This window comes from Populus alba, chromosome 12 (genome assembly GCF_005239225.2).
Source record: "Populus alba chromosome 12, ASM523922v2, whole genome shotgun sequence".
NCBI lineage: Eukaryota > Viridiplantae > Streptophyta > Magnoliopsida > Malpighiales > Salicaceae > Populus > Populus alba.
The window spans coordinates 2,692,465-2,716,973 of NC_133295.1; the positions used below are offsets into that span (position 1 = coordinate 2,692,465).

Sequence of the window (24,509 nt, forward strand, 5' to 3'; positions counted from 1 at the left end):
GGGGAATTAAAAATTCTTTTATAATTTTAATATTTTGTTTTTAGTAATATCCGTGGCCTGAAGGAAGGGGCTTAAGAACACTATCGGTGCTATCTATTTTTAAAAATAGTAATTAAGTTATAATTTCTCTAGACATAGCTAAAGTGAAAATAATGATTTATTTATATCCATCCTTCTAAAAAGGCATAGAAATTCAAATCTTAGAATTAAAAATTAGAATTGCAAAACTAAGATTTGTCCATGCTGCTATTACACCAAATAATTCGCCACGTCTCTTGAAAAGGGACTCATATGGTTGGTACGTAGGTAATTAGCGTCTACATATAGCAAAGAAAATATTAATTGGCCGTGTTGTTTTTCTACGGTTTGAAATTAGTGTGTGGTTTGTGAGGCATTAAATTTTTCTATGGTTTTGACATGTCTTCCACTTCTTTTTTTTTTTTTTTTGTAACCCGGGGTGTCCGGGCCAGCTTACGCGCACCACGACTATTCCCCGGGCCCACTGAACATCCTGCAAGCCCAGTAGGTAGGTAAGGCACCGCGGGGGTGACAGGCTGGTACTCTTAAGGATCGAACCCAGGACCTTCACAAAGACAAGCTTTACTGTTGACCAATGGGCTAGACCCTCAAGTGTCATGTCTTCCACTTCTTTGTCCTTCTTGTGGAAGCATAAAAATTGATCACTGCGTGATTATAATTGCGGCTGCTTCATAATTCAAGATGTGATCGATTAATCTTCTGACGTAATTGAAGTTCAAAACCAACCAGGCCAAAGCACCTAGAATATGTAATCCAATTGAGTCCTAGATAGTGATTAAAATTTAAATTAATTTGTTGTAAATTAGAGCCAAATATTAAATTTTACAAATACAAAAAAAAATATTTATAAAAAAAATTATTGATAGACTATGTTGAATTTTACAGATAAAATTTTTCATCACTGCATTTATTGGTATATATTGAAGAAATTATAATGAAAAAAAAAAACAAAAAAAAACACTAGAAAAATAGATGATGTTTAACTTTTACTAACATCTTTATTGTTGGAATTAATCTAATGATAAATTTTTTCATAAATATATTAATGAAAATAATTTTTTAATATAAATTGATAGAATTATGGATGATATTATAGTAGAATTTTAAAAGGTACATCATATTGTGATTAAAATTGTTCTTAGTGATTAAAATTTAAATTAGTTGTAAATTAGAGCCAATATTGAAATGTTCAATGATAAACAAATTGATTAGGCATGAGAAATAATAATAATGGGAATTTAATAACTGTAATTGTACACTAATTGCAGATTCAGAGTCAAAGATTCTATCTCGCAAATTGGATTACAGAAAAAGCCAAACACACCAATTAAGTTTGACTTTTATCTTGTCACATCATGCTTTTGATATAGAAAAAGTACTAAGATTATTGAGATATCATGCCAGTAAATGGGTTATTGAGTTAAATTTTTTTATTAAAATAATATTATTTTTGTTATTGACTTTATCAAATCAATTAAATTAGTTCAGCCAAATTAATCAAATTTTTAAAAAAAATATATGTTATTTTAATATATTTTAAAAAAATATATTTTAAACCATAATTGCTATATACATGAAAAATAAATTTGTGTCATGTCATTGTTTCGTGTCGATGAATGTTTTTATTTGGCAGTGTGGTTGCGGTTGCTTTTCAAATAACTTTTTGTGCCAAAATGCATGTTAATAATATTTTTTTTTATTTTTTAAAAATTATTTTTGACATCAGTATATCAAAATAATTTGAAAACACTAAAAATATATTAATTTGAAGTTAATAAAAAAAATTAAAAAAAATAATTTTTTTTAAAAACAATTTTTAAACACATAAACAAATAGACGGATGTGAATTTGTAGCATTCTAAAAATGTGATTACAAGAATGTATAGACCACATGGGTATTGTATGGAAACACTTGGCTAAGCATATATCTTATTCTATGATAAATAGGTATTGATTTTGGATGAAAAATACTTGATTATTCTATTCACACGGCATCAACACATTAGAGAATCAAATCAACCAAACAAGAGAATAATTGCTGCGAGACAGTAATCATGTAGAATAAAGGAGAAGTTCAAATTTTATTTATTCCTTGTTGGGAAGATATGCTCTGGTTGTCGAATAATCTATTCAAACCAAGAGTGGAAAAAAGAAGAATGAAAAACAAATTCTTTGTTAGGGCAGAAGACAGAAGAAAAGTAAAAGAACCTTTTTCGTGCTCTTCTATTCCTTTCAAATTATGACGGTCCACAAGTTTTTCTTGCTTATGGTCGTATAAATATAGTTATTAAACTTTGAATATGAATTGATTTGTTGATTCGAAGCTTTACTTGCTTTACTAGATTTTAAATCATCTAGATATTGATTTAGTTAAATATAATATAATTAATTTTAATTAACCCGATCATTCAATAATTTCAAACTCTAAACTAAACCAAACCTCAAATAAAATCTGAAAATTATAATTTTAAATCCCTACAACTGTTTGAGCTTAATAATATATACAAGGATCAATACTATTTTTATTAATATTTATATTATATAAAAAAAAACTCATCTTGTGTGTGTCTGGATTTAGAAAACATAATATCGTAGATTTACACTCAAATTTTTTCTGCCAGGGGGGGGGGGTTGAATCATCCCACCATACCGATGATTGTCTTCGTGCACTAGTGTCCAAACACATGCAAGCAAACGACTTGATGTTGCTTAACAGTTAAAATATTATTTTTAATATATTTCAAAATAAAAAACAACAACAATTATATTATTAAAAAACTCTTTAATTTAAACGGCGTGCCACCTCTTACAGGTTGACGTGGGTTTAAGCATGGCCTAACAAAACGAGCAAGAGATGGTTGTTTTTGCGTTTGGTGTAAATTTGAAATTATTTTTTTTTTGTTAAAATTAAGTTTGGTTTGTACTTTTTTGAATCATTTTTGATGTATTGATGTCAAAAATAATTTTTTAAAAAATAAAAAAAATATTTTGGCATGTATTTTTAAAAAATTATTTAAAAAGCAACCGCTACCACACTAACAAACACGTTCTAAACGACAAGGCAATTATCTTGCCAAATCTTTCTCCCTCACTTGAGATCAATATTTTCTCAGAAACAGTAAGGGAAACAATAATGGAGGAGATTGATGTTCAGTAACACGTCGTCTATTGTCCTCCTTTTTACGGACCATATCTGTGTATTTTTCTGCCACTAGCTTCATCACCTCTCATTCAACTCACGTCAAATTGTTTTCATTGCAGACAAAGTTCATGTTTTTATCTCCTCGTAAAGTCAAAAGAAAAATTCATGAACAAATTATTACAAATCCTTTACAAATTCACTCAATTAGAAACTTTGATCACCAACATTAACATCTTTATGTGATTGTCCCATCATAATTTTCAATAATAGCGGAACACCAGGAGTTATAATTAAAAAATAAAAAAATAATAATAAGATTTATCACTAGTTAAAATTCTTAAAAATAAAAAGTATTGTAAAATATTCAAAACATTTATTTTTATTCATTCAAATTTCACATACCAAAAGGCTATTTTAACTATTTATATAGTAAACTGCGTGTCCTGTGTTATACAAATTTTAGAGCATTCAACATCTCATGTCATGCATAATTGCATATAAATGTAGGATACTTTTCTGGTTGTATTTCGTTAAAGATAAATATGTCACTTCTCTAAAAAAATTAATTGAAATTCAAGATTTTATCCTTAAATAAATCTTCTTCTTATCAATTTAATTTATTATCACACAATTTATATTCGCCACACAATGGATTATGAAAAAGAAGGCACATTTGGATAGGATAACGGAAAGGTCATTATCTTATCCTCCAACAATAACATGAATTATGGTCAAAAACCAACAAAAGTCTATCAATCTGTTAACAATAATTTAGTTGGGAATTGTTTTCAGAATTTCCATCACGAATTCCTGTCGAAAACTAAGTTTTCAAAAGGAAAAATATATAAATACACACACATAGACATCCTACACCCTACTTGAGCTCGGAGTTCTTCTCAAAAAAACATTATTATCTAATAGTTTAAACTGTTAAGTTATATTCTAAAATATGATTATAACATATCTTTTTAAGTGAAAGTTTTTTTAAACTTAAAACTTACACGAATCTATATTACTCTGTACTTAATTTTTTTTATTAAATAAATTTACAATAGTAATATTCGAACTCGTGATTGCTTGGTTCATCAAAACTTGATATCATGTTAAAGAATCATTTTAATCTAATAACTGAAGCTATTAAGTTAGTTCTTAAGATATAATTTATATTAATCTCTAACAATTATATATATATATCCAAGCTTATAAAATATTGAATAAAAACTTAGTAATTGAACCATAATTATTATGAACTTATGCTAAAAGTAAATATTTTTTATTAAATATTAAAAAATCTTGATAAATCTTAATGCATCACAATATATACACACACGGGGTCATGTACACACTTGTTTCATTGCACAAATGTCCAATTAATGAACGACAGGATTGGATTTTTGCTCGAAGTGAGCATAACTGAGATTTCTCTTGGAAAGGTGACGTTCCAATTTATTGTTGACATTTTAGATAAATGCAAGGGGAAGGCCTAGCAGAAGACGGTGACATATCTTGTTTTCAACCTCAGCTCGGGACCTCCCAAAAACATGGACAAGACAATGGTGGTCAGTTCCATTCCATCCTTCCAATGCCTGATTATATTGCTAAGGTGACGAGGAGAGAGCCTGAGCTTGATTAAATTGCTAAGTTTTTTTATACACTTGATATTTGACAAACAGTATACTACCGAGTATGCAGTTATATATATATATATATATATATATATATATATATATATATATATATATATATTATAATATGAGGTATCCAAATCAGTTTACATGCATCATAATTAATTCACAAACCTACTAAATACATTGCAAGCTTAATAAACAAATAAAATACCATAAAAAAAACAGTCATACACATAAAAAATCAAACCTTAATGTTAAAAAAGAAATAAATCCCTTTCCCGTGAGGCCGTGCAGCAGTTAAATACTCTTTTTTTTTAGTTTAAAGCTTGCGCGTACCTCGACTAATCCCACAGGCCCTGAAGTTAACGACCATGTAAGCCTCCAGTGGAGGCTCGCACAACTTTGCCACCACCTAAATGGGTAGCAGTTAAATACTCTTACTACAAATGATGGTAGCTAGTACGTAGAGGCCATAAATATTTTGGTTGCCACGAGTGGACCATGAGACATCTTCATTATTGGTGTAGAGCATGTAAAATATGTACGGTCAAATTACTTGTCTTCATTGATGTAGCCATGTAGGGACATGAAAGGTTTATCACGAAATCTTTCTAGTTGAAATCATGAGTTAAGTTGTAAAATTATTAAAATTATATAATTTTATAAGTTAATAGGTATGTAACTTAAAAAATAAAATAAAAAATTTTAAAAATAATAAAATTAGATTTAACTCATATAAAATCAATAACATTAAACCAAGTTTACTAAATTTAACTTTTAATATTAACTTTGACTCAATAGTTATAAAAATTTAAAAAAAATTGTAAAAAAATTATTTATTACAATAGTTATTAGTATTAAAAAAAATCTCATTTAAACAAAAATAACTTATATCATTTTATTATTGTTTATATTTTTATTTTTTATCGTTTGACATATAATTTTAATTCTAAAATAATAAATTATATTAAAATTTAAAACATTATTAAAATTGAATCTTAGTAAAAAAAAAATTAAAGGACATTTAGCTATAGTCTTATTTTATATTTGACATCATTAGATTAAATTATTTATTTCATTTGATATGTATATATATCATTTATTTATTTCATTTGATATATATATATATATATATAAAACATTTTTTAAAAGAATTTAATTAGTTTCGATCGGTGTGGAAATCAATCCGATGATATTCCTCGTCGTGTGAAGAAAAAAAAAGTATTTAAAGGTTTCTCGACAGCAGTACCATGTACAAATTTTCTTAACAAATTAAACTTACAGTTGTTCTTGCGTGTTTTTTTTTCCTTTCTTTCTTTCTGTCATGCTATCACCACAATTTCAAATAAACACGTAATTAAGGACTCCACCAATGACCAAACAAACATGCTTTTACCGAAGAAGTCAATGGAAGTTTCGTGGTGATATACTTCACCCAACTATTAAAAGGGTAAGAAAGAAAAACTTAGGCTAAATGCTATATTAAGTTGAAAAATTATACATCTTGTACCGCACACTGTTTTACATTATTTTCATGAAAAATAAAATAATTTTTTAACTAATTTTTTTTAGATAACATTTGGTTATTATTCTGGAACAAAAAAAAATAAAGATAATTAAGATAAAAAATACAAGATAGAAAAAGACACAAAAACATAATTATGTTTAATAATAGTGTACAAGATATTGTGATTGTTTTTGTATCATGTTTGGTTTTAGTGGATAAAACATATTAAAATATAAAAAAATATATATTTTACATTTAATATGTATTATTGTCAAACTTATATATTTTAAAAATTAATTAGATATATTTTTTATTTTAGTTTATATTGAGTGTTGAGATTAATAAAACCTGGACTTTTCAAGTGAGTTGACCTGGACTAGTCTAAGTTTAAGAAAGAATAGAGGAAATAATTTACTCAACCTGAGCCGATCAAAAACCCAAGTCAAATTGAGATAAAACATCGGTCAAAAACATGTTGACTTCTTTTTAAAAAAAAAAAAAACAGGTCAACCTAGTTTGACATTATTGACATGTGACTCGAGCCTTACATTAGGTTGACATTTGAGTCGAATTTTAAAACTATAATAATAACTACTTTTATCTGTACATAAAATTAGGTTAACTTAGTTTGACCATTTCAACCCGTAATCGGGCCTTACTCTTAGTTAACTCTTGACTTGAGTTTTAAAATTGTAATAATGATTATTTTTATTCAGATTTAGACTCAAATCAACCTAGGTTGACCATTCGACCCATGACTCGGGTCTTGCCCTAGGTTGATCCCTGAGTTGGATTTTAAAATTATACTAATAATTATTTTTATCCTTATGTTGATCTGAATCAACATAGGTCAACTCTTCTAATTCGTGACTTAGGCCTTGTTCCAAATCAACCTTCAAATTTGGTTTTAAAACTATGATAATAACAATTTTATTATTTTGTTAACTTGGGTCGACTATCTTGACTCGTGACCCCACCCTTAATTGACTCCCAAGTTGGTTTCTAAAATTATGATAATAATCATTTTTTCTTTTACATTGACCTGGGTTAACCATCTCAACCCGTGACTCGGGTCTTACCCTTGATCGACCTCCAAGTTGAATTTTTAAAATATAATAATAATTCATTTTTATTCTTATATTGATCTAGGTCAATCCTCTAAACCAATGACTCGAGCCTTACCTTAAATCAAGCTTTAAGCTGGGTTTTAAAATTATGATAATAAAAAAAATTTATACTTACATATTGTTTTAGTTGAACAATTTTAAAATTAAGAATTTTTTACAGTAATATTTTAAGAATAAAAAATGAAAAGTATTCTATTTAAAGAAATGTCCCTTCTATAACTCTTATTTTGGGAATATAGAAATTCACTCTAAAATTATCTAGGGATACATTTATTTTTATATCTTTTTCTTTTTAACCAAACATATTTTTATCTTTATTATTTTTTTTTTATCCCAAAACAATAATCAAATACTATATTAAAAACACATGATTGTAAAGTAACCAAAACCATTAATAATTTTGACTAAAATTTATGAGAGTGAGTTTAATTAAGTGAGTAAAGGGTATTAAACCTCACATGACCCGACAAGTCTTTCAAGGATCCAATTAATCTACCCTTATGCCAAGTCAAATCTTATAAAAAAAATCAATTTAGAATTGATATGGGTTGATCCAATCAACTCGATGACTCAATCTTGTCATCTGATTAAAATCAAATAATTTTTTTAAAAAAAAATTCAAAACTATATTATTTTAAAAAATTTTAAAAAATTTAATTAACCAAAATTAACGGTTCGATCATGACCTTGCGTGGTGTATTATTGGAGTGATAAAAGGATACCAATCTGTGTTTTTTTAAGGGGGGAAAAAAAGTATGCCAGAAGGTCCAAGTCCAACCCTAAAACACTATTAGTTTAGCCGACCGGAAAAGCCCTGCCCTGTTATAATGGGCAACAACCACTATCGAGAGCATTAGGGTTGTATATATATGAAGAAAAGTCCGTACTTCTCCAAACTTTGATAACAAGGAGTCCTTATAACTTTTCTTGACAAAGCAGTGCCCTGACTTTGTCTGAATTTAGTTTTAATGTCCCTTTTACTTTGTTAGCCAGCTACGTGACTGGGACCCGAGGTCGGTGGGGATCGGAGCATGTGAGCTATAATGATGCTAGACCATTTGACCTTATTAGATACGGACCAGTTCCGACAGTTTCGTGCCTATGATTGGGTTCTCAGAATTATTTTTTAAAATATTTTTTATTTTAAAATATATAAAAATAATATATTTTTTAAATTTTTTAAATTTATATTTTACATGGTATATCAAAATTATTCAATTTTTTTAAACAAATAATTTATTTTAAAAAAAATAAAAAAAACCCAACCAAACGATACAAACAAATAGTTAAAAAGTAAAATATAGTTCTCTTATTTTCGTAAAAGATTAAATTATATTGGTTAGTTTTTAGTCTTTCATGGATGAAGTGGGAGCAAATAGTAGGGCTAATATAAATAATAAATAATTTTTTATAAAATATTCAAAGACAGTAGCTTTTGTAATTATATAAGGTTTCTTAAACTTTTAACTTCTAGTTCATAAATTTTTAGAGCCAATAAAGCAGAGGTTGTTCTTCCTAAATATTTTTTATTTAAATATATATTAAAATGATATTTTTATTATTTTTAAAATTAATAATTTAAAACTAAAAAGAATTCCAAAAACTTCAAAAAAAAAAAAACAGTTTGATGTCGATGCCAAACATGGTCTTACCCTCGAGCAGTTTACACGTTGATAAAATGGGAGATGCCACCATCACAAAAGTGGGAGATCTACCTTTCCCCAGGAAAATCTATTAAAGTTAATTCTGCTTTCTCACTTTTGCCTCTCTGAAAATCTACCTTTCCCCATGAAAATCTGTAAAAGTGAATTCTCCTTTCTCACTTTTGCCTCCTTCACCGGCTCCTACCATTATACCTATGCTAATTTTATAAGCTATTGTATTGAAAGTTTAAACGAGGGAGAACTTCGAGGAAAGGAAGGGGGTGGAATAATGGCCTTTGTTATTTATTTATTTAGTTTATTAGGGTGTGATCCCTCATTATTGGTGTGAGAGGTCAATGTTCCTTTACTGTTGTTTTCGTGCGTGTATATATATAAAAGTAATTTTAATGCTTTTAGCATGTTTGAGAGTATGGTTGTAGTTATTTTTTCAAAATATTTTTTGTATGAACTGAATTAAAATAATATATTTTTTTTATTTTTTAAAAATTAGTGTATCAAAACGATTCAAAACATATATAAAAAATATTAAATTTTTAAGCAACATGGTGCAACCTTACATGGCTTCAACAAATTCTTTAATTTTGGTCTCCTTCTTCACTTATTTGGCTAATATCAACTTTCAATTATGCAGGAACAACTTGATTTTCTCTCCCTTACTCCCTCTACTACTTGATATAAGTGATGGAGTTGCTCTAACAAAAAAAAAAAAAAAAAAATATATATATATATATATATATATATATTGAATTCGAGAAAACCCTCACTCCCCATAAAGCATACTTTATGGGTCCAGTGAGTAATTAAAACTCCGGTTGTTCCAGGCTTTACAAGAAGTGCACGTCCTGACTCGAAGCTCGAGACCTGCTATACAGATCTCAAGCCCTGCCACTACCACTACACCTCTTGGGGACTGCTCTAACAAAAATACTTAAGCGAAAAAGGAGAATTATAAGAATAATTCTTTTGATATTATTGTAATGGTTTTTTTTAGAGTGTTTTTTTAAATACATCAAAATAATATATATTTTATTTTTTAAAATTTATTTTTAATATCAGCACATTAAAATAATTTGACAATATTAAAAAAATTAATTTCAAACAAATAAAAAAATATTAAAAAAATACTTTTAAAACAAAAAATTATTAGATTCTAAATCTTTCCAAATAACTCCGTCCATTAAAGAGCTGTAAATATATACACAGTGCGTTATTTTTTTTTTTCTAAAATAGATGTGTCATTTATACTTCATCTCGAATAAATGTAACGTATTAAATTATTTTCCATAACCTCTTAATTATCTCCTCGAGCCCTAAATAAGCGTTGAAGAACCGACCTAATTCATTAATTAGCTTAGTTGATTTTCCTATGATAGAGTACTGTCTTTGGATAGTTTATTTTATTTAGACATGATATTATTGGATCGAGTTTTATAATGTAAGGCTTTCACTTTTAATTTAATGAATATATATATATATATATATATATATATATATCATTTTTTATTTTAGATAAATTGTTGACTTTTTTATTTTGTATATAAAAACAAGTTATGGATTGATCTAGGGAGGTTTCATGTGATTGGATAATTTCTCAATCCATTTTAGATGGCATGATATCTTTTAAAACAACAACTTGTACATATTAGAGTTAAATTTATTTCTATAATTAAATAAATAAAAAAATCTGAAACACAATTACTAGCAAATATAAAATATCCATATCAAAATTAGAGAATTAAAGAAAACCCAATCTCATGAAAAACCATTACTTCACCATTAGTCTAAACTCATGAAATGAATGGATCTCACTATTTATTAATTTATGATAGATTTCACATAATTTATATGATGGATTGACTGGGAATATGGTCCAAAAATGAATGTCATAATTTAATAACAAGAAACAATAAAAATAATAAATATAATAACTGTTTTTATTCATACCGCCTAAACTCAACTCAAGCTAATCCTTTTAATTAATGACGTGGGTCTTGTTTCAAATTGATTTTTTAGTTGGATTTTAAAATTATATTAATAATAATTTTTTATTTTTATGTTGACATGAAGTTAATTTAATTAATCTTATTTGCTTGTCATGCCTACGACTTGAATATTATTGTAATAATATAAAATTGATATCTAATTCCAAACCACATCAGAACAAGTAACTTAAATGCAAACAAAAGAAAACAAAACACCACAGTAACTCTCCATGTTTCGCTCCAAAAACAACATGCAGGAGATTAATTTTAAGGAAAAAAAGAAGTAAATTTGTTTCTTTCTGCTGACCATGACCTGGCTTCCTCACAGGCATGGCACCTAACATCTTTTTAACTGGAGCAATCTCCAGGACTTGGTCAAAGTCAGAAAACAACACGACCATCAGTGCACCCCACACCTCATTACAGATGTCACTCAAATATGATTAATAAATTTGCATCGTGCAAGAAATAAACAAGAAACAATGGGTGCCGACAACAGTTTCATTTCCTTGTCATGCTCATATTGTGTGCTTCATTCTATAAATATAAACAAGAAACAATGGAGACTGTTATGTAAAAATCCAAGTATATATAGGAATTCTTTATAAAAAAATTTTGTATTAAATTAATTTATTAGAATCTTTGTTTAATTAGTTAGTTAGATTTCTTGTTAGATGTGTAATCTCCCTGTAAATATAATTACGGGCTTGAATCAATTAATAAAACTTGGGAGGTCATCCAAATACTTTGTATGTTTTATTTTTAATAATATTAAAACAATTGATATCGGAGCTTATATTAATATGGAGAGAAAAACATAACAACCTTTCTTCTTTTGGCGTTATGTACCATTTAAGAGTGCAGTTGAGCCATATTTATTCAAATCTTTGATTTTTTTTTAAAAGCTTAAAATTAATATTTTGATGTGTAAAAAATATTAAAAAATAAAAATTATTTTAAAACAAAAAATATTATAAAAAATAATTTGCATCTCAGTCCCAAACCATCGCAAAGTTCATATAATTATAAGTTTTACCAATATCTAACATCAATGTGTATCAATTTTCCAGATGTATTATTGGATTTTTTTCTAAAATAAATCACCTTAATTAGGAAAGTTAATTAAAGTTGTGGCGGTAACTGACGTGGAAAAAGGCGTTAACTGTTGGCCGCATAAAAATACCAGCCGGCAAGAAATCACGTATACAATTGGCCGCGTATGAATTATTGTTTTCCCCCCTCTTTTGGGATAGTTAAATTTTCGTCATTGATAGCATCACATTACGTGGTAAACCACCCGCTTCAAGATGACAACATCCGTACCTGAACCCTTACTCAAATATGGTAAAAACAAAGTATCTAATTAAAGTCTTATATTTTTTTTTTTCAGACAGCGATTTAGTTGTTGTTTTAAGATAGAAGAGAAAAAAGTAATATTTTTATTTTTATTTTTAAAATATAAAAAATTTATTTTAAAAATATCTTATACATAAATTAACTTTATTTTATTTTTTTTTCCAATTAAACAGGTTTCTGTTCATTCATTATTTCTGTTTTAGGATATTAACTAAATAGAATCTTAGTAATTAAATAACATAAAAAATTATAATTTTATTATTTTATTATGTAGTATTTATATTTGACTAAATTTTGTGCAAATGATTAAATCATTTCATAATTATATTTACTAAACAACCAATTGTTTGTCTTGATTCATAATCCTTTATTTTTTAATGTTATTTAATACATTTTTTTTCCTATGAAAGTATTTTTGTTTTAAATATTTTTTTAAATTTATTTCTAGTTAAATTTATTTAATTTAACTCCAATTCAAATAACATTACCCAGCAATATGGTGATTTTACTCATACTATAACATAGTATTCATCACAAAAAATATAAAATATATAGAAACTTTGTATAATTTTTTTCTTTTTTGTTAACATTATTCTTCAAAAAAAGTTATGGATAACCTTTATTTTATTCTCCATACAAATCCATTCACTAAACATTATTTTCCAAATTAAATTTAACCTCAATCAGGTTCGGCTCCGAACCTAAAATAAACAGCAGCCTCTCACGCCCCCTATGGAAAGGATAGGCATGTCTATCCCAATCCCTCCCTCCATTCCTCCTTTGGTCCCACCATGAGCGGTTGTCGCGTGCCGCATAAGTCACTGCACACGTGTCATCTAAGCTGTCAAACCATTTCATCACTCTCTCCTTTATATATTACTCTCTCCGGCTCTCATAAGACATCTCTACCTAGCTAACTACCATCAACCTTCTCTCAAAGTCTCTCCACCCTCTTCCACCCACCACCGTTACGGTGCCGCTTCTTCTTCTCCACCCTTATCTCCCACTCTCTTATCTATTTCTTGTATCCTCTCTTCCTCTTTTGACTTGTTTGTTTCCTTCGTATTCTTCCATGCTGGATCTCGTAAATTCCGTCTGCATGAACAAATCCTGTCTGCAACTGTAACAAATCTTGTCTGCAACTTTACAGATATTCTGGAACCGATTAGATCTGTAATATTAAGTCAGCTGTTGATTTTTCAGGTTTATTATTATAAAAATAAAAATCCAAACGGTAAAAAGGGATAATTCTTATCCGAAACAACCTCAACTCTTTGTCCAAATCCAATCCGTAAATACCGGTGTTGGCTACACTAACAATAATGTCGGCTGCTGCTTCGAGCTCGAGCGCTATCCTTCAACCAAAATCTGTGAAATCTTCAATTTCATCGCTTAACAAATCATCATCCTGTGTTTTTTCTCCTTCGCTTAATGTTGCCACGGCAGCATCTATTTCTCGACGGAGAGGGAGGGCGACAAGATGCGTTTCGGCGAGGAACTCGGCGGTTGTTGAGAGAAAATCGTTTTTAGGAAGTAAAGTGCGCGGCTCTCCATCGGAGAGGTTGCATTTTTGGCTGTCGGACGGACCGGGCAGAGAGCCGAAACTACGAGTTGTGGTCCGGTCTGCATTGTCTGGTGTGCCGGAGAAGCCGCTTGGGCTTTATGACCCGTCGTTTGATAAGGATTCGTGCGGGGTTGGGTTTGTCGCTGAGTTGTCAGGGGAAAACAGTCGCAAAACGGTACGATATTATTGCTGAATTTTTTTTTACAAGACCATTTTTTTTCCATTTAAAAAAAAAGGTTGTGTTTTTTTTTTTAAAGGTGAACGATGCTTTAGAGATGTTGGTGAGGATGGCACATAGAGGAGCTTGCGGATGCGAAACCAATACTGGTGATGGTGCTGGGATTCTTGTGGCTCTTCCTCATGACTACTACAAGGAGGTGTGTGTTCTTTATTTATTTTTTAAAATATTAAATTTCATATCTTTATTGGATTTTGACTTTTCCTAATGGATTTTTTTTAATGAATTTTATTTAAAATTGGTTTATTCAGGTGGCTAAGGATATTGGGTTCGAACTGCCTCCTTCAGGGGAATATGCAGTGGGCATGTTCTTTTTGCCCACATCTGATAATCGCAGGGAAGAAAGCAAGAATGTATTCACCAAGGTAATTTTGAGCCTCAATTGTCTAAATTGAATCAAGTTGAATTTCATTGGTTTTTAATTGTTTTTGACATTGTTTTGTAATATTTTTGTTTTTGATTGTGAAGGTTGCGGAGTCTCTTGGGCATACAGTACTTGGATGGCGACCAGTACCAACAGATAATTCTGCGTTGGGAAATGCTGCTTTGCAGACCGAACCTGTCATCGAGCAAGTGTTTCTTACAGCCACTCCGAGGTCGAAGGCTGATTTTGAGAAGCAGGTAGTTTTTTTAACTGAATTTCTTAAATAGCATAAGGGGTAATTAGCATCACAAAGCAATTGTAGCTGTCCATGTTTGAGGTAGAGATGAAGAGGAAGAAGGGATTTGTTTCAGGTTATGAAGAATGAAAGTGAACATTTTTAAACTTTCAGGTTCCACAGTTACGTTGTTGATGGTTGTTTGTACTGGTTTTGCAGATGTACATATTAAGGAGGGTGTCAATGGTAGCTATTAGAGCTGCACTAAACCTTCAATATGGTGGTGTTAAGGACTTTTATATCTGTTCCCTTTCCTCAAGGTTTGTGCGTCATTAGCTATCTTACACGGGCTTGTCTAATGCTTCTCTTGGCAGAATTATTAATTCCTTTGATTGAATTCTGCAGGACGGTTGTTTATAAAGGTCAGTTGAAGCCTGACCAGTTGAAGGCTTACTATTATGCGGATCTTGGCAATGAAAGGTTTACGAGCTACATGGCCCTGGTAAATATTTTATCCATTCACTTTTCTCCTATTACACTAACACGTACTTCAACAAACAGCATGGGAACCACTGGTAACCGAAGATATGCAAGGTTGAGGAATGACTTCTGAGGCATTGAAGTTGAATGATCTCTTAAGTTCTTCCACACCCTTGATTACTATTTGAATTTGGATGCTGGATTGGATGCCATGGCTGAGTTGGTAAGAAACCTCATTGTTGAAAGTAAGAAACTTACTGCAGTGCTCTCCATGATCACTTGTTTGAGAGGGTAACTTCCAGTTGGTGGTTGAAAGGAATATTTTGTTTGGTCAAGGTAGCTTAGGGCTTGCTTGATTCTTGTATAGGCGCTGAAATAAAAGTTTATTGAAGTGCCCTGAACAAAAATCTCATTCCTGTTGTTTTCAAACCAGTTTTTCTTTTCATGAATTGGGTGGCTGGAATCATAAAATAACTTTCTTGGCTCCTTTCTTTTGTTTAGGTGCACTCACGATTTTCAACAAATACATTTCCTAGCTGGGATCGGGCTCAACCCATGCGTGTCTTGGGCCATAATGGGGAAATCAACACGCTCAGAGGCAATATGAACTGGTAAGTACCCAAGTAACTGAGAGACGGTTTTGTCTTTGCTCAGTGTCTTTGGTCTACAGATGCATGGTTATATGCTCTTTTATCTCTCTGGAATAATTATGGGTTCTTCTTTGTATGGGAAACAAACATGAAGTTTAAACATTGCTTTTCAGGATGAAGGCTCGTGAGGGCCTTTTAAAGTGCACGGAGCTCGGTCTCTCAAAGAATGAGATGAAGAAGCTTCTTCCTATTGTAGATGCTAGTTCTTCTGATTCAGGTGATTTTTTTTTTGAATATTTGGAGGCATAAATCAATATAAGAAGTGTATTTTTCTTTGCATTTCTAGTATCATATTTATACTGACATGTTTTTTTGAAAATATTCTGCTTTTTAATTACAGGGGCTTTTGATGGTGTGCTTGAGCTTCTTATTAGATCAGGGAGAAGTCTCCCTGAGGCTGTCATGATGATGATTCCTGAAGCCTGGCAAAATGACAAGAACATGGATCCTCAAAGGAGGGCACTGTATGAATATTCCTCAGCCCTTATGGAACCATGGGACGGGCCTGCACTTATCTCGTGTAATTGTTTTGGACAAATTTTTTTACCCTCTTCAAATTCCATCATGTGCAATGTTTGATTTGTTGCCTTTTGCTCATTTCTTGTTTTTGTTTTATATTGTAGTTACTGATGGCCACTACTTAGGAGCTACTCTGGATCGCAATGGGTTACGTCCAGGTAGATTTTACGTCACACGAAGTGGGCGAGTTATCATGGCCAGTGAAGTTGGTGTTGTGGATATTCCTCCTGAAGATGTCCTTAGGAAAGGACGGCTTAACCCTGGAATGATGCTTCTGGTGGATTTTGAGAAGCATACGGTAGTGGATGATGAAGCCTTGAAGCAACAATATTCCTTAGCGAGGCCCTATGGGGAGTGGTTGAAGAGGCAAAAGATTGAACTCAGTGACATAGTTAACTCAGTTCAAGAATCTGAGAGAGTTGCTCCAGCCATTTCTGGGGTTGTCGCCGTATGTCTCTTACTCACTTTCAATAACTTGAATTTTTTCTCTCTGTGTGTCTGCTAGTCTAATTGTTATTAGATTTTCCTTCAATTCAGGCATCTGATGATGATGACAGTATGGTGAATATGGGCATTCATGGATTGTTGGCACCATTAAAATCCTTTGGGTATGTAAATCTTGTGTGCTGCATCAACTTTCTCGAGCTTTGGGAGCTGATGCTTATATAAAAGTCATTTTATGCTGATTTGTATTGATCTCATGCAGTTATACTGTTGAGGCCTTGGAGATGCTGATGCTTCCCATGGCAAAGGACGGTACTGAGCCTCTTGGTTCGATGGGAAATGATGCCCCCTTGGCTGTCATGTCTAACAGGGAAAAGCTCACTTTTGAGTACTTCAAGCAAATGTTCGCTCAAGTGACAAATCCCCCAATTGATCCTATCAGAGAGAAGATTGTCACTTCCATGGAATGCATGGTTGGGCCAGAAGGAGATCTGACAGAAACAACTGAAGAACAATGCCGCCGTCTCTCTCTAAAATCCCCGCTTTTATCAATAGGGGAAATGGAAGCGATCAAAAAGATGAACTATAATGGTTGGCGAAGCAAAGTTCTTGACATAACTTATTCAATAAAACGGGGCAGGAAGGGATTGGAGGAGACTTTAGATAGGATTTGTACTGAAGCTCATGAGGCAATCAAGGAAGGTTATACTGTATTGGTTCTTTCTGACAGAGGTATGGCATCTATTCTTAAATTTACAGTTAGCAAAGCTCATGTAAACTAATGCATTTTGAAGTTTACTACAGCATAGTAATCTATCCATGTGGGCAGTGAATTAACTTCTTTTGGGTTGTTTTTTTCATGTTCAGCCTTCTCATCAAAGCGTGTTGCTGTCAGCTCCCTCTTGGCTGTTGGTGCTGTGCACCAATATCTTGTAAAAAGGCTCGAGCGTACTCAAGTTGGGTTGATAGTTGAATCTGCTGAACCACGTGAAGTGCACCATTTCTGTACATTGGTTGGTTTTGGTGTAGATGCCATCTGCCCATACTTAGCCATAGATGCCATTTGGAGATTACAGGTTGATGGTAAGATCCCACCAAAATCCACTGGCGAGTTACACTCAAAGGATGAGCTAGTCAAGAAGTATTTCAAAGCAAGCAATTATGGCATGATGAAGGTGCTTGCTAAAATGGGAATTTCAACTTTGGCATCCTACAAGGGTGCTCAGATTTTTGAAGGGCTGGGCCTTTCATCAGAAGTGATTGACAAGTGCTTTGCAGGAACCCCAAGCAGGGTAGAAGGAGCAACATTTGAGATGCTTGCCCATGATTCACTTCGTTTGCATGAGTTGGCGTTTCCCTCCCGTGCTCTCCCTCCTGGAAGTGCAGAAGCTGTAGCTCTTCCCAATCCTGGGGATTATCATTGGAGAAAAGATGGTGAGATTCACCTTAATGATCCTCTTGCTATTGCAAAACTTCAAGAAGCTGCCAGAGTTAATAGTGTGGCTGCCTATAAGGAATATTCTAAGCGCATTCAGGAGTTAAACAAAGCTTGTAATTTGCGTGGGCTTTTGAAGTTCAAAGTGGCAGATGTGAAAGTTTCTTTGGATGAAGTGGAACCAGCCAGTGAAATTGTTAAACGGTTCTGTACTGGGGCTATGAGTTATGGATCAATATCATTGGAGGCACACACCACGTTGGCTCACGCTATGAATAAAATTGGAGGAAAATCAAATACAGGTGTGTTTGATGTAGTTTTTTATGATACTTGCTAATCTCTTTAAATTAGTGTGTCCGCCATAAATATCTTGTCTAACTTTTCCTCTTGCAAAAGCTCTTATCTCCACACCTTTCACAAGAACACCATTTCTTCTTGTTTTTTGTTATCTAAATTATTGATTCTCTCTGGGTTTTTTTTTAGGAGTAATAATAAGTAATTTTTGGTTGTACAAAATTTAATAAATTATGGCTCCCAATTCCTTTATTTTTCTGTCTCAATCTATTTGCTTCATACCCATGTTGTAATTTTATTTTATTTTATTCTGCTGAAGGTGAGGGAGGTGAACAACCATCTCGTATGGAGCCTCTTCCTGATGGTTCAATGAATCCAAAGAGGAGTGCTATTAAACAGGTTGCAAGTGGGAGATTTGGAGTTTCAATTTACTATCTTACAAATGCTGATGAACTGCAGATAAAGATGGCTCAGGTATTTGTCAAAACAACACATTTGAACCAAAGCTTTCTTATGCATCATGGTCTGGCTGCTGTCCTTGTGTGCTCTTCTTTGGCCGTGCATTCCTGTTGGATTGTTTATGGGTTTATGTTCATGGCAGATGATGCTGTGTTTTTGCATCTTTTAACTGATACGTTTGGCATTTGGTGAGGCTAAATATGAACTGAATTTGTTTATCTTTTGTCGATTGATTTTAGACTGATTATTGTATGCCTTGGATCACAGGGTGCCAAGCCTGGTGAAGGAGGTGAGCTTCCTGGTCACAAGGTCATAGGAGACATTGCAGTTACCAGAAATTCTACTGCAGGGGTGGGTCTTATTAGTCCTCCTCCCCATCATGATATCTATTCAATTGAAGACCTTGCTCAATTGATTCATGACCTTAAGGTATGTGCATTCGCTGCCTCATGTGCAATGTCATTGCTTCATATCCATTCAGTTGGTCACTCCTGCTGATACCTTTTTTTTCTTTCCAGAATGCCAATCCATCAGCTAGAATAAGTGTCAAGTTGGTATCTGAAGCTGGCGTGGGAGTAATTGCCAGTGGGGTGGTGAAGGGACATGCTGATCACGTTTTGATCTCAGGCCATGATGGAGGTACAGGTGCTTCTAGATGGACTGGCATAAAGAGTGCTGGGCTCCCATGGGAACTTGGTTTGGCTGAGACCCATCAAACACTTGTTGCCAATGACCTTCGTGGCCGAACAGTTCTTCAGACTGATGGCCAACTAAAAACTGGCCGTGATGTGGCTATTGCAGCTCTTCTTGGTGCTGAAGAATTTGGATTCAGCACTGCCCCCCTTATAACACTTGGCTGCATCATGATGCGAAAGTGCCATAAAAACACCTGTCCCGTAGGCATTGCTACTCAAGATCCAGTGCTGAGGGATAAGTTTGCTGGAGAACCAGAACACGTTATTAACTTCTTCTTTATGCTAGCAGAGGAGCTCAGAGAGATCATGGCTCAGCTTGGTTTCCGTACTATGAATGAGATGGTTGGTCGTTCAGACATGCTTGAAGTTGATAAAGAAGTTGTTAAGAGCAATGAGAAGCTGGAAAATATTGATCTCTCCTTGTTACTTAGACCTGCTGCTGACATTCGACCTGGAGCTGCCCAATATTGTGTCCAAAAGCAGGATCATGGTTTGGACATGGCATTGGATCAAAAACTCATCAAACTTTCTGAGGCTGCATTGGAAAAAAGTCTTCCTGTGTACATTGAAACACCTATCCGCAATGTGAATCGTGCTGTCGGAACAATGCTTAGCCATGAAGTTACTAAGCGTTACCACTTGGCAGGGCTTCCTGCCGATACTATCCATATCAAACTCAAAGGAAGTGCAGGGCAGAGCCTGGGAGCTTTTCTTTGCCCAGGCATTATGCTGGAGCTGGAAGGTGATGGCAATGACTATGTCGGTAAAGGATTATCAGGTGGGAAGATTGTAGTCTATCCTCCAAAAGGAAGCCTCTTTGATCCGAAAGAAAACATAATAATTGGTAATGTAGCTCTTTATGGAGCCACAGGTGGTGAAGCATATCTTAATGGAATGGCAGCAGAAAGATTTTGTGTCCGTAATTCTGGAGCAAGGGCTGTTGTAGAAGGTATCGGTGATCATGGCTGCGAGTACATGACAGGTGGGACTGTTGTTGTTCTTGGGAAAACTGGCAGGAATTTTGCTGCTGGTATGAGTGGTGGTGTTGCTTATGTTCTCGATTTGGATGGGAAATTCAAATCTCGATGCAATCTTGAACTTGTTGATCTTGATAAAGTTGAGGAGGAGGAGGACATTATGACTCTAAAAATGATGATACAACAACACCAGCGTCACACAAACAGCCTTCTAGCTAGAGAAGTACTTGCTGATTTTGATAATCTTCTGCCTAAGTTTATCAAGGTCTTTCCCAGGGATTACAAACGTGTTCTTGCAAACATGAAAGAGGAATCTGCCTCAAAAGAGGCTGCTGAGCTTGCTGCTAAAGAAGCCGATGAGAAAAATGAAGCAGAGTTGAGGGAGAAAGATGCTTTTGAGGAGCTCAAGAAGATGGCAGCTGCATCCTTGAACGGGAAATCCAATCAGGTAAATTCTTTGATAGTTTCCCCTTAATATACAACTCTTGTATTCTGCTTTAATCTTCCACAAAGAAAACGAAGCTTCTCAAAGTTACTATAAAACTATATTGATGACAGTTTTAAAAAACGTAAGCCTCTTTTCACATACTTTGTTATTTAGTGTATGAAACAAAGTTATGATAGAACTAAGTTGCATTTAAGTTGAGCCTATTTATGCTTTATCTATGGAGGTGGTTTTATGATTGGTGAAATGGTTTTTAGAAGATCTAATATAAGATTTTGATATTCACAAAAGGTAGTAGAAGATGAACCACTGAAAAGGCCTACCCGGGTTAATAATGCTGTCAAACATAGAGGCTTCATTGCTTATGAGCGTGAAGGTGTTCAATACAGAGATCCAAATGTTCGAATGAATGACTGGAAGGAAGTTATGGAGTCGTCAAAACCTGGCCCTCTATTAAATACGCAGTCGGCCCGTTGCATGGACTGTGGCACTCCTTTCTGTCACCAGGCAAGAGTTATTCTACTTTTTATCCTGCGCATGCATGGTTGCCAATTTCACACTATTTTTAAATCAATTTTTTCACCTTATATCTTATTTGATTGGATATTTCAGGAAAACTCGGGATGCCCTCTTGGAAACAAAATTCCTGAATTTAATGAATTAGTGCACCAAAATAGGTGGCGCGAAGCATTAGACAGGTTGCTTGAGACAAATAACTTCCCAGAGTTCACTGGCAGAGTGTGCCCTGCACCTTGTGAAGGTTCCTGTGTTCTTGGCATAATTGATGATCCTGTCTCAATAAAAAACATTGAATGCTCAATTATTGACAAGGCTTTTGAGGAGGGTTGGATGGTGCCGCGGCCTCCCCTCAAGAGAACTGGGTATGTCTTTTTTTCTTTTGTTGGCATTATGAGTAGATGCTTTTTATCTCCAAGTTTTTGCATCATTTTAACTGATTGCAGTTTCTTCTCTGCATCTGGTCTTTTTAAATGGTGCATTGATTGGAGTGTATGAGTTTGCTATATGTTAGATGAATGAAGAATGTCATTTCATGTATTTTTGTTTGCAGGAAACGAGTGGCTATTGTTGGAAGTGGGCCTTCTGGTTTGGCTGCTGCAGATCAACTAAACAAAAGGGGTCATTTGGTGACTGTGTATGAACGTGCTGATCGAATTGGAGGGCTAATGATGTATGGAGTTCCCAACATGAAAACTGACAAAGTGGATATAGTTCAACGTCGTGTTAATCTTATGGCCAAGGAAGGCATCAATTTTGTGGTCAATGCTAATGTTGGTATCGACCCTCTGTACTCTCTCGATCAGCTACGACAGGTGAACGATGCTATTGTTTTGGCAGTGGGAGCCACAAAACCTAGGTAAGTTACAAGTAGAGAGCAAATATTAGATGTCATTGTTGGATTTTACATCCTCGTTAACAGATGGTATTCCGAAGAACTTTCTTGCTTGCTTGATGGAAATTTATTACTTTTATGAAGTGTTGGAGGAAATAATTCTCTCTTTGTTGCAGGGACCTTCCGGTACCTGGTCGGGAGATGTCTGGTGTCCATTTTGCTATGGAGTTTCTTCACAAAAATACCAAAAGTTTGCTTGACAGCAATCTACAGGATGGTAACTACATATCTGCAAAGGGCAAGAAAGTAGTTGTCATTGGTGGAGGTGACACTGGAACAGATTGCATTGGGACATCTATTCGCCACGGTTGCAGTAGAGTTGTAAATCTAGAGCTTCTACCTGAGCCACCACAAACTAGAGCTCCGGGCAACCCATGGCCACAGGTACGAGCTTTTATTCTGTTGCTGCATGTTGCCTTTAAACCGTGTTGATCTTTTTCATAATTTCACAAACTCGAATAAACGTAATATGATCAAAATGCATGCTGGCAATGGTGCTGCGCCCAAGCATAAGATGTTATGAGCGAGTCCTAATCCTTTTCTTGTGGCAGTGGCCTAGAGTATTCCGGGTAGACTATGGGCACCAGGAAGCTGCTTCCAAGTTTGGGAAAGACCCAAGGTCTTATGAGGTGTTGACTAAGCGTTTCATTGGAGACGAAGATGGGAACGTGAAGGGACTTGAAGTGGTACGTGTCCATTGGGAGAAGGATGCTAGTGGGAAATTTCAGTTTAAGGAGGTTGAGGGCTCTGAGGAAATTATTGAGGCTGACCTAGTCCTGCTAGCTATGGGATTCCTTGGTCCTGAACCGGTTAGTATTTCCTTGCTCGTCTTTCTATCTTCTTTTAGATTTATTTTAATCTCGCGATTATTACCACTTAAAAAGCTGATTTATTTTTTATCCACTAAATATTGTGCATGGTTTGAGTTTGTTTGCACATCAATTCTCATGTTGTTTTGTTTTTTCCAGAATGTGGCAAAGAAGTTGGGCTTGGAGCAAGATAATCGATCAAACTTCAAGGCAGAATATGGCCGCTTCTCAACCAATGTGGAAGGGATCTTCGCCGCCGGGGATTGCAGGCGAGGCCAGTCGCTAGTTGTATGGGCAATATCAGAAGGACGACAAGCTGCTTCCCAGGTGGACAAATATCTCATGAAAGAAGAGGATGTTACCATTAGCACTGATAATACCCAGGATGAACTTGTCAAGAGGCACAAAGACCTCACCAAGAGGCATCAAGACAGCAGCAAACACAGTGTCATGACATAATCAACCCATGAAATTTTCTCTTGTTGCTCACTGGGTACTGAAAAGATATGGAACTGACACACAGGATACATCAATCTTTCCGGGATCAATAGTAGCATAGAATGATGCCGTGGAAGGAATAAATTGGAGAATCACCAGAATGGTGTCCGGCTCCACACGTGAGGACTTGCAAGATCGGGTAGACATGAGAAGTCGCATGTGTGTAGCTGGTACAGAAGTTAGAATGATTTTGGTGTTCGTTCTTTTATAGCTTTCAACCTGCTGGCTCGAAGATCTTTAAGCTCTTCTTGTAGCGTTGAGGAATAATGTACAGCTTTGTCTCTTGAATATTTTATGAAAATATGTGGCGAAGTTATTTACTTCTTTATTGTCCAGTTATTTGTTCTCGAGAAACACAGGACCATTTTTGTGAGGTGAATAGCCTCGTGCCTCATTGTTTAGCTAAGAATCTAGTGGGGTGCACCTCCATGCACAGAGAAGTACAAACTTCTACTGAATTTGATCTCTTATGGAAGCTGAAACTATTCTGCCTGAGGTTTTGAGGATGGATTTAAATCTTGCTGCTGCCCATTTTTCTTGCACAATT

At 33.7% G+C, this 24,509-nt stretch overlaps 1 protein-coding gene across 2 annotated transcripts; it reads left to right on the forward strand.

Annotated features, from left to right (window-relative positions):
- Positions 1-13,352: 13,352 nt before the first annotated feature.
- On the forward strand, positions 13,353-24,297 carry LOC118033501 (glutamate synthase [NADH], amyloplastic). 2 transcript variants are annotated; one of them, XM_035038512.2, is made up of 22 exons: positions 13,353-14,184; positions 14,267-14,386; positions 14,499-14,612; positions 14,716-14,868; positions 15,066-15,166; positions 15,252-15,348; positions 15,828-15,937; positions 16,090-16,193; positions 16,317-16,496; positions 16,600-16,943; positions 17,033-17,103; positions 17,202-17,671; positions 17,807-18,676; positions 18,988-19,142; positions 19,395-19,556; positions 19,646-21,247; positions 21,536-21,751; positions 21,857-22,125; positions 22,314-22,619; positions 22,772-23,039; positions 23,207-23,464; positions 23,624-24,297. In XM_035038512.2, exons 1-22 carry the CDS (start codon positions 13,768-13,770, stop codon positions 23,921-23,923), a joined length of 6,687 nt encoding a protein of 2,228 aa, XP_034894403.1. In that variant the 5' UTR covers positions 13,353-13,767; the 3' UTR covers positions 23,924-24,297. The 2 variants fall into 2 exon arrangements, with proteins under 2 accessions (XP_034894403.1, XP_034894410.1); XM_035038519.2 differs by lacking the exons at positions 13,353-14,184; positions 14,267-14,386; positions 14,499-14,612; ... (1 more) ...; positions 15,066-15,166; positions 15,252-15,348 and adding an exon at positions 15,408-15,549.
- Positions 24,298-24,509: the final 212 nt, after the last annotated feature.

Bases quoted from the DNA above. Each gene is read 5' to 3' on its own strand.
- LOC118033501 (XM_035038512.2), top strand. From the start codon at position 13,768: ATGTCGGCTGCTGCTTCGAGCTCGAGCGCTATCCTTCAACCAAAATCT. The intron at 15,938-16,089 runs GTAAGTACCCAA...ATTGCTTTTCAG, and splicing joins CTCAGAGGCAATATGAACTG to GATGAAGGCTCGTGAGGGCC. The intron at 16,194-16,316 runs GTGATTTTTTTT...TTTTAATTACAG, and splicing joins TGCTAGTTCTTCTGATTCAG to GGGCTTTTGATGGTGTGCTT.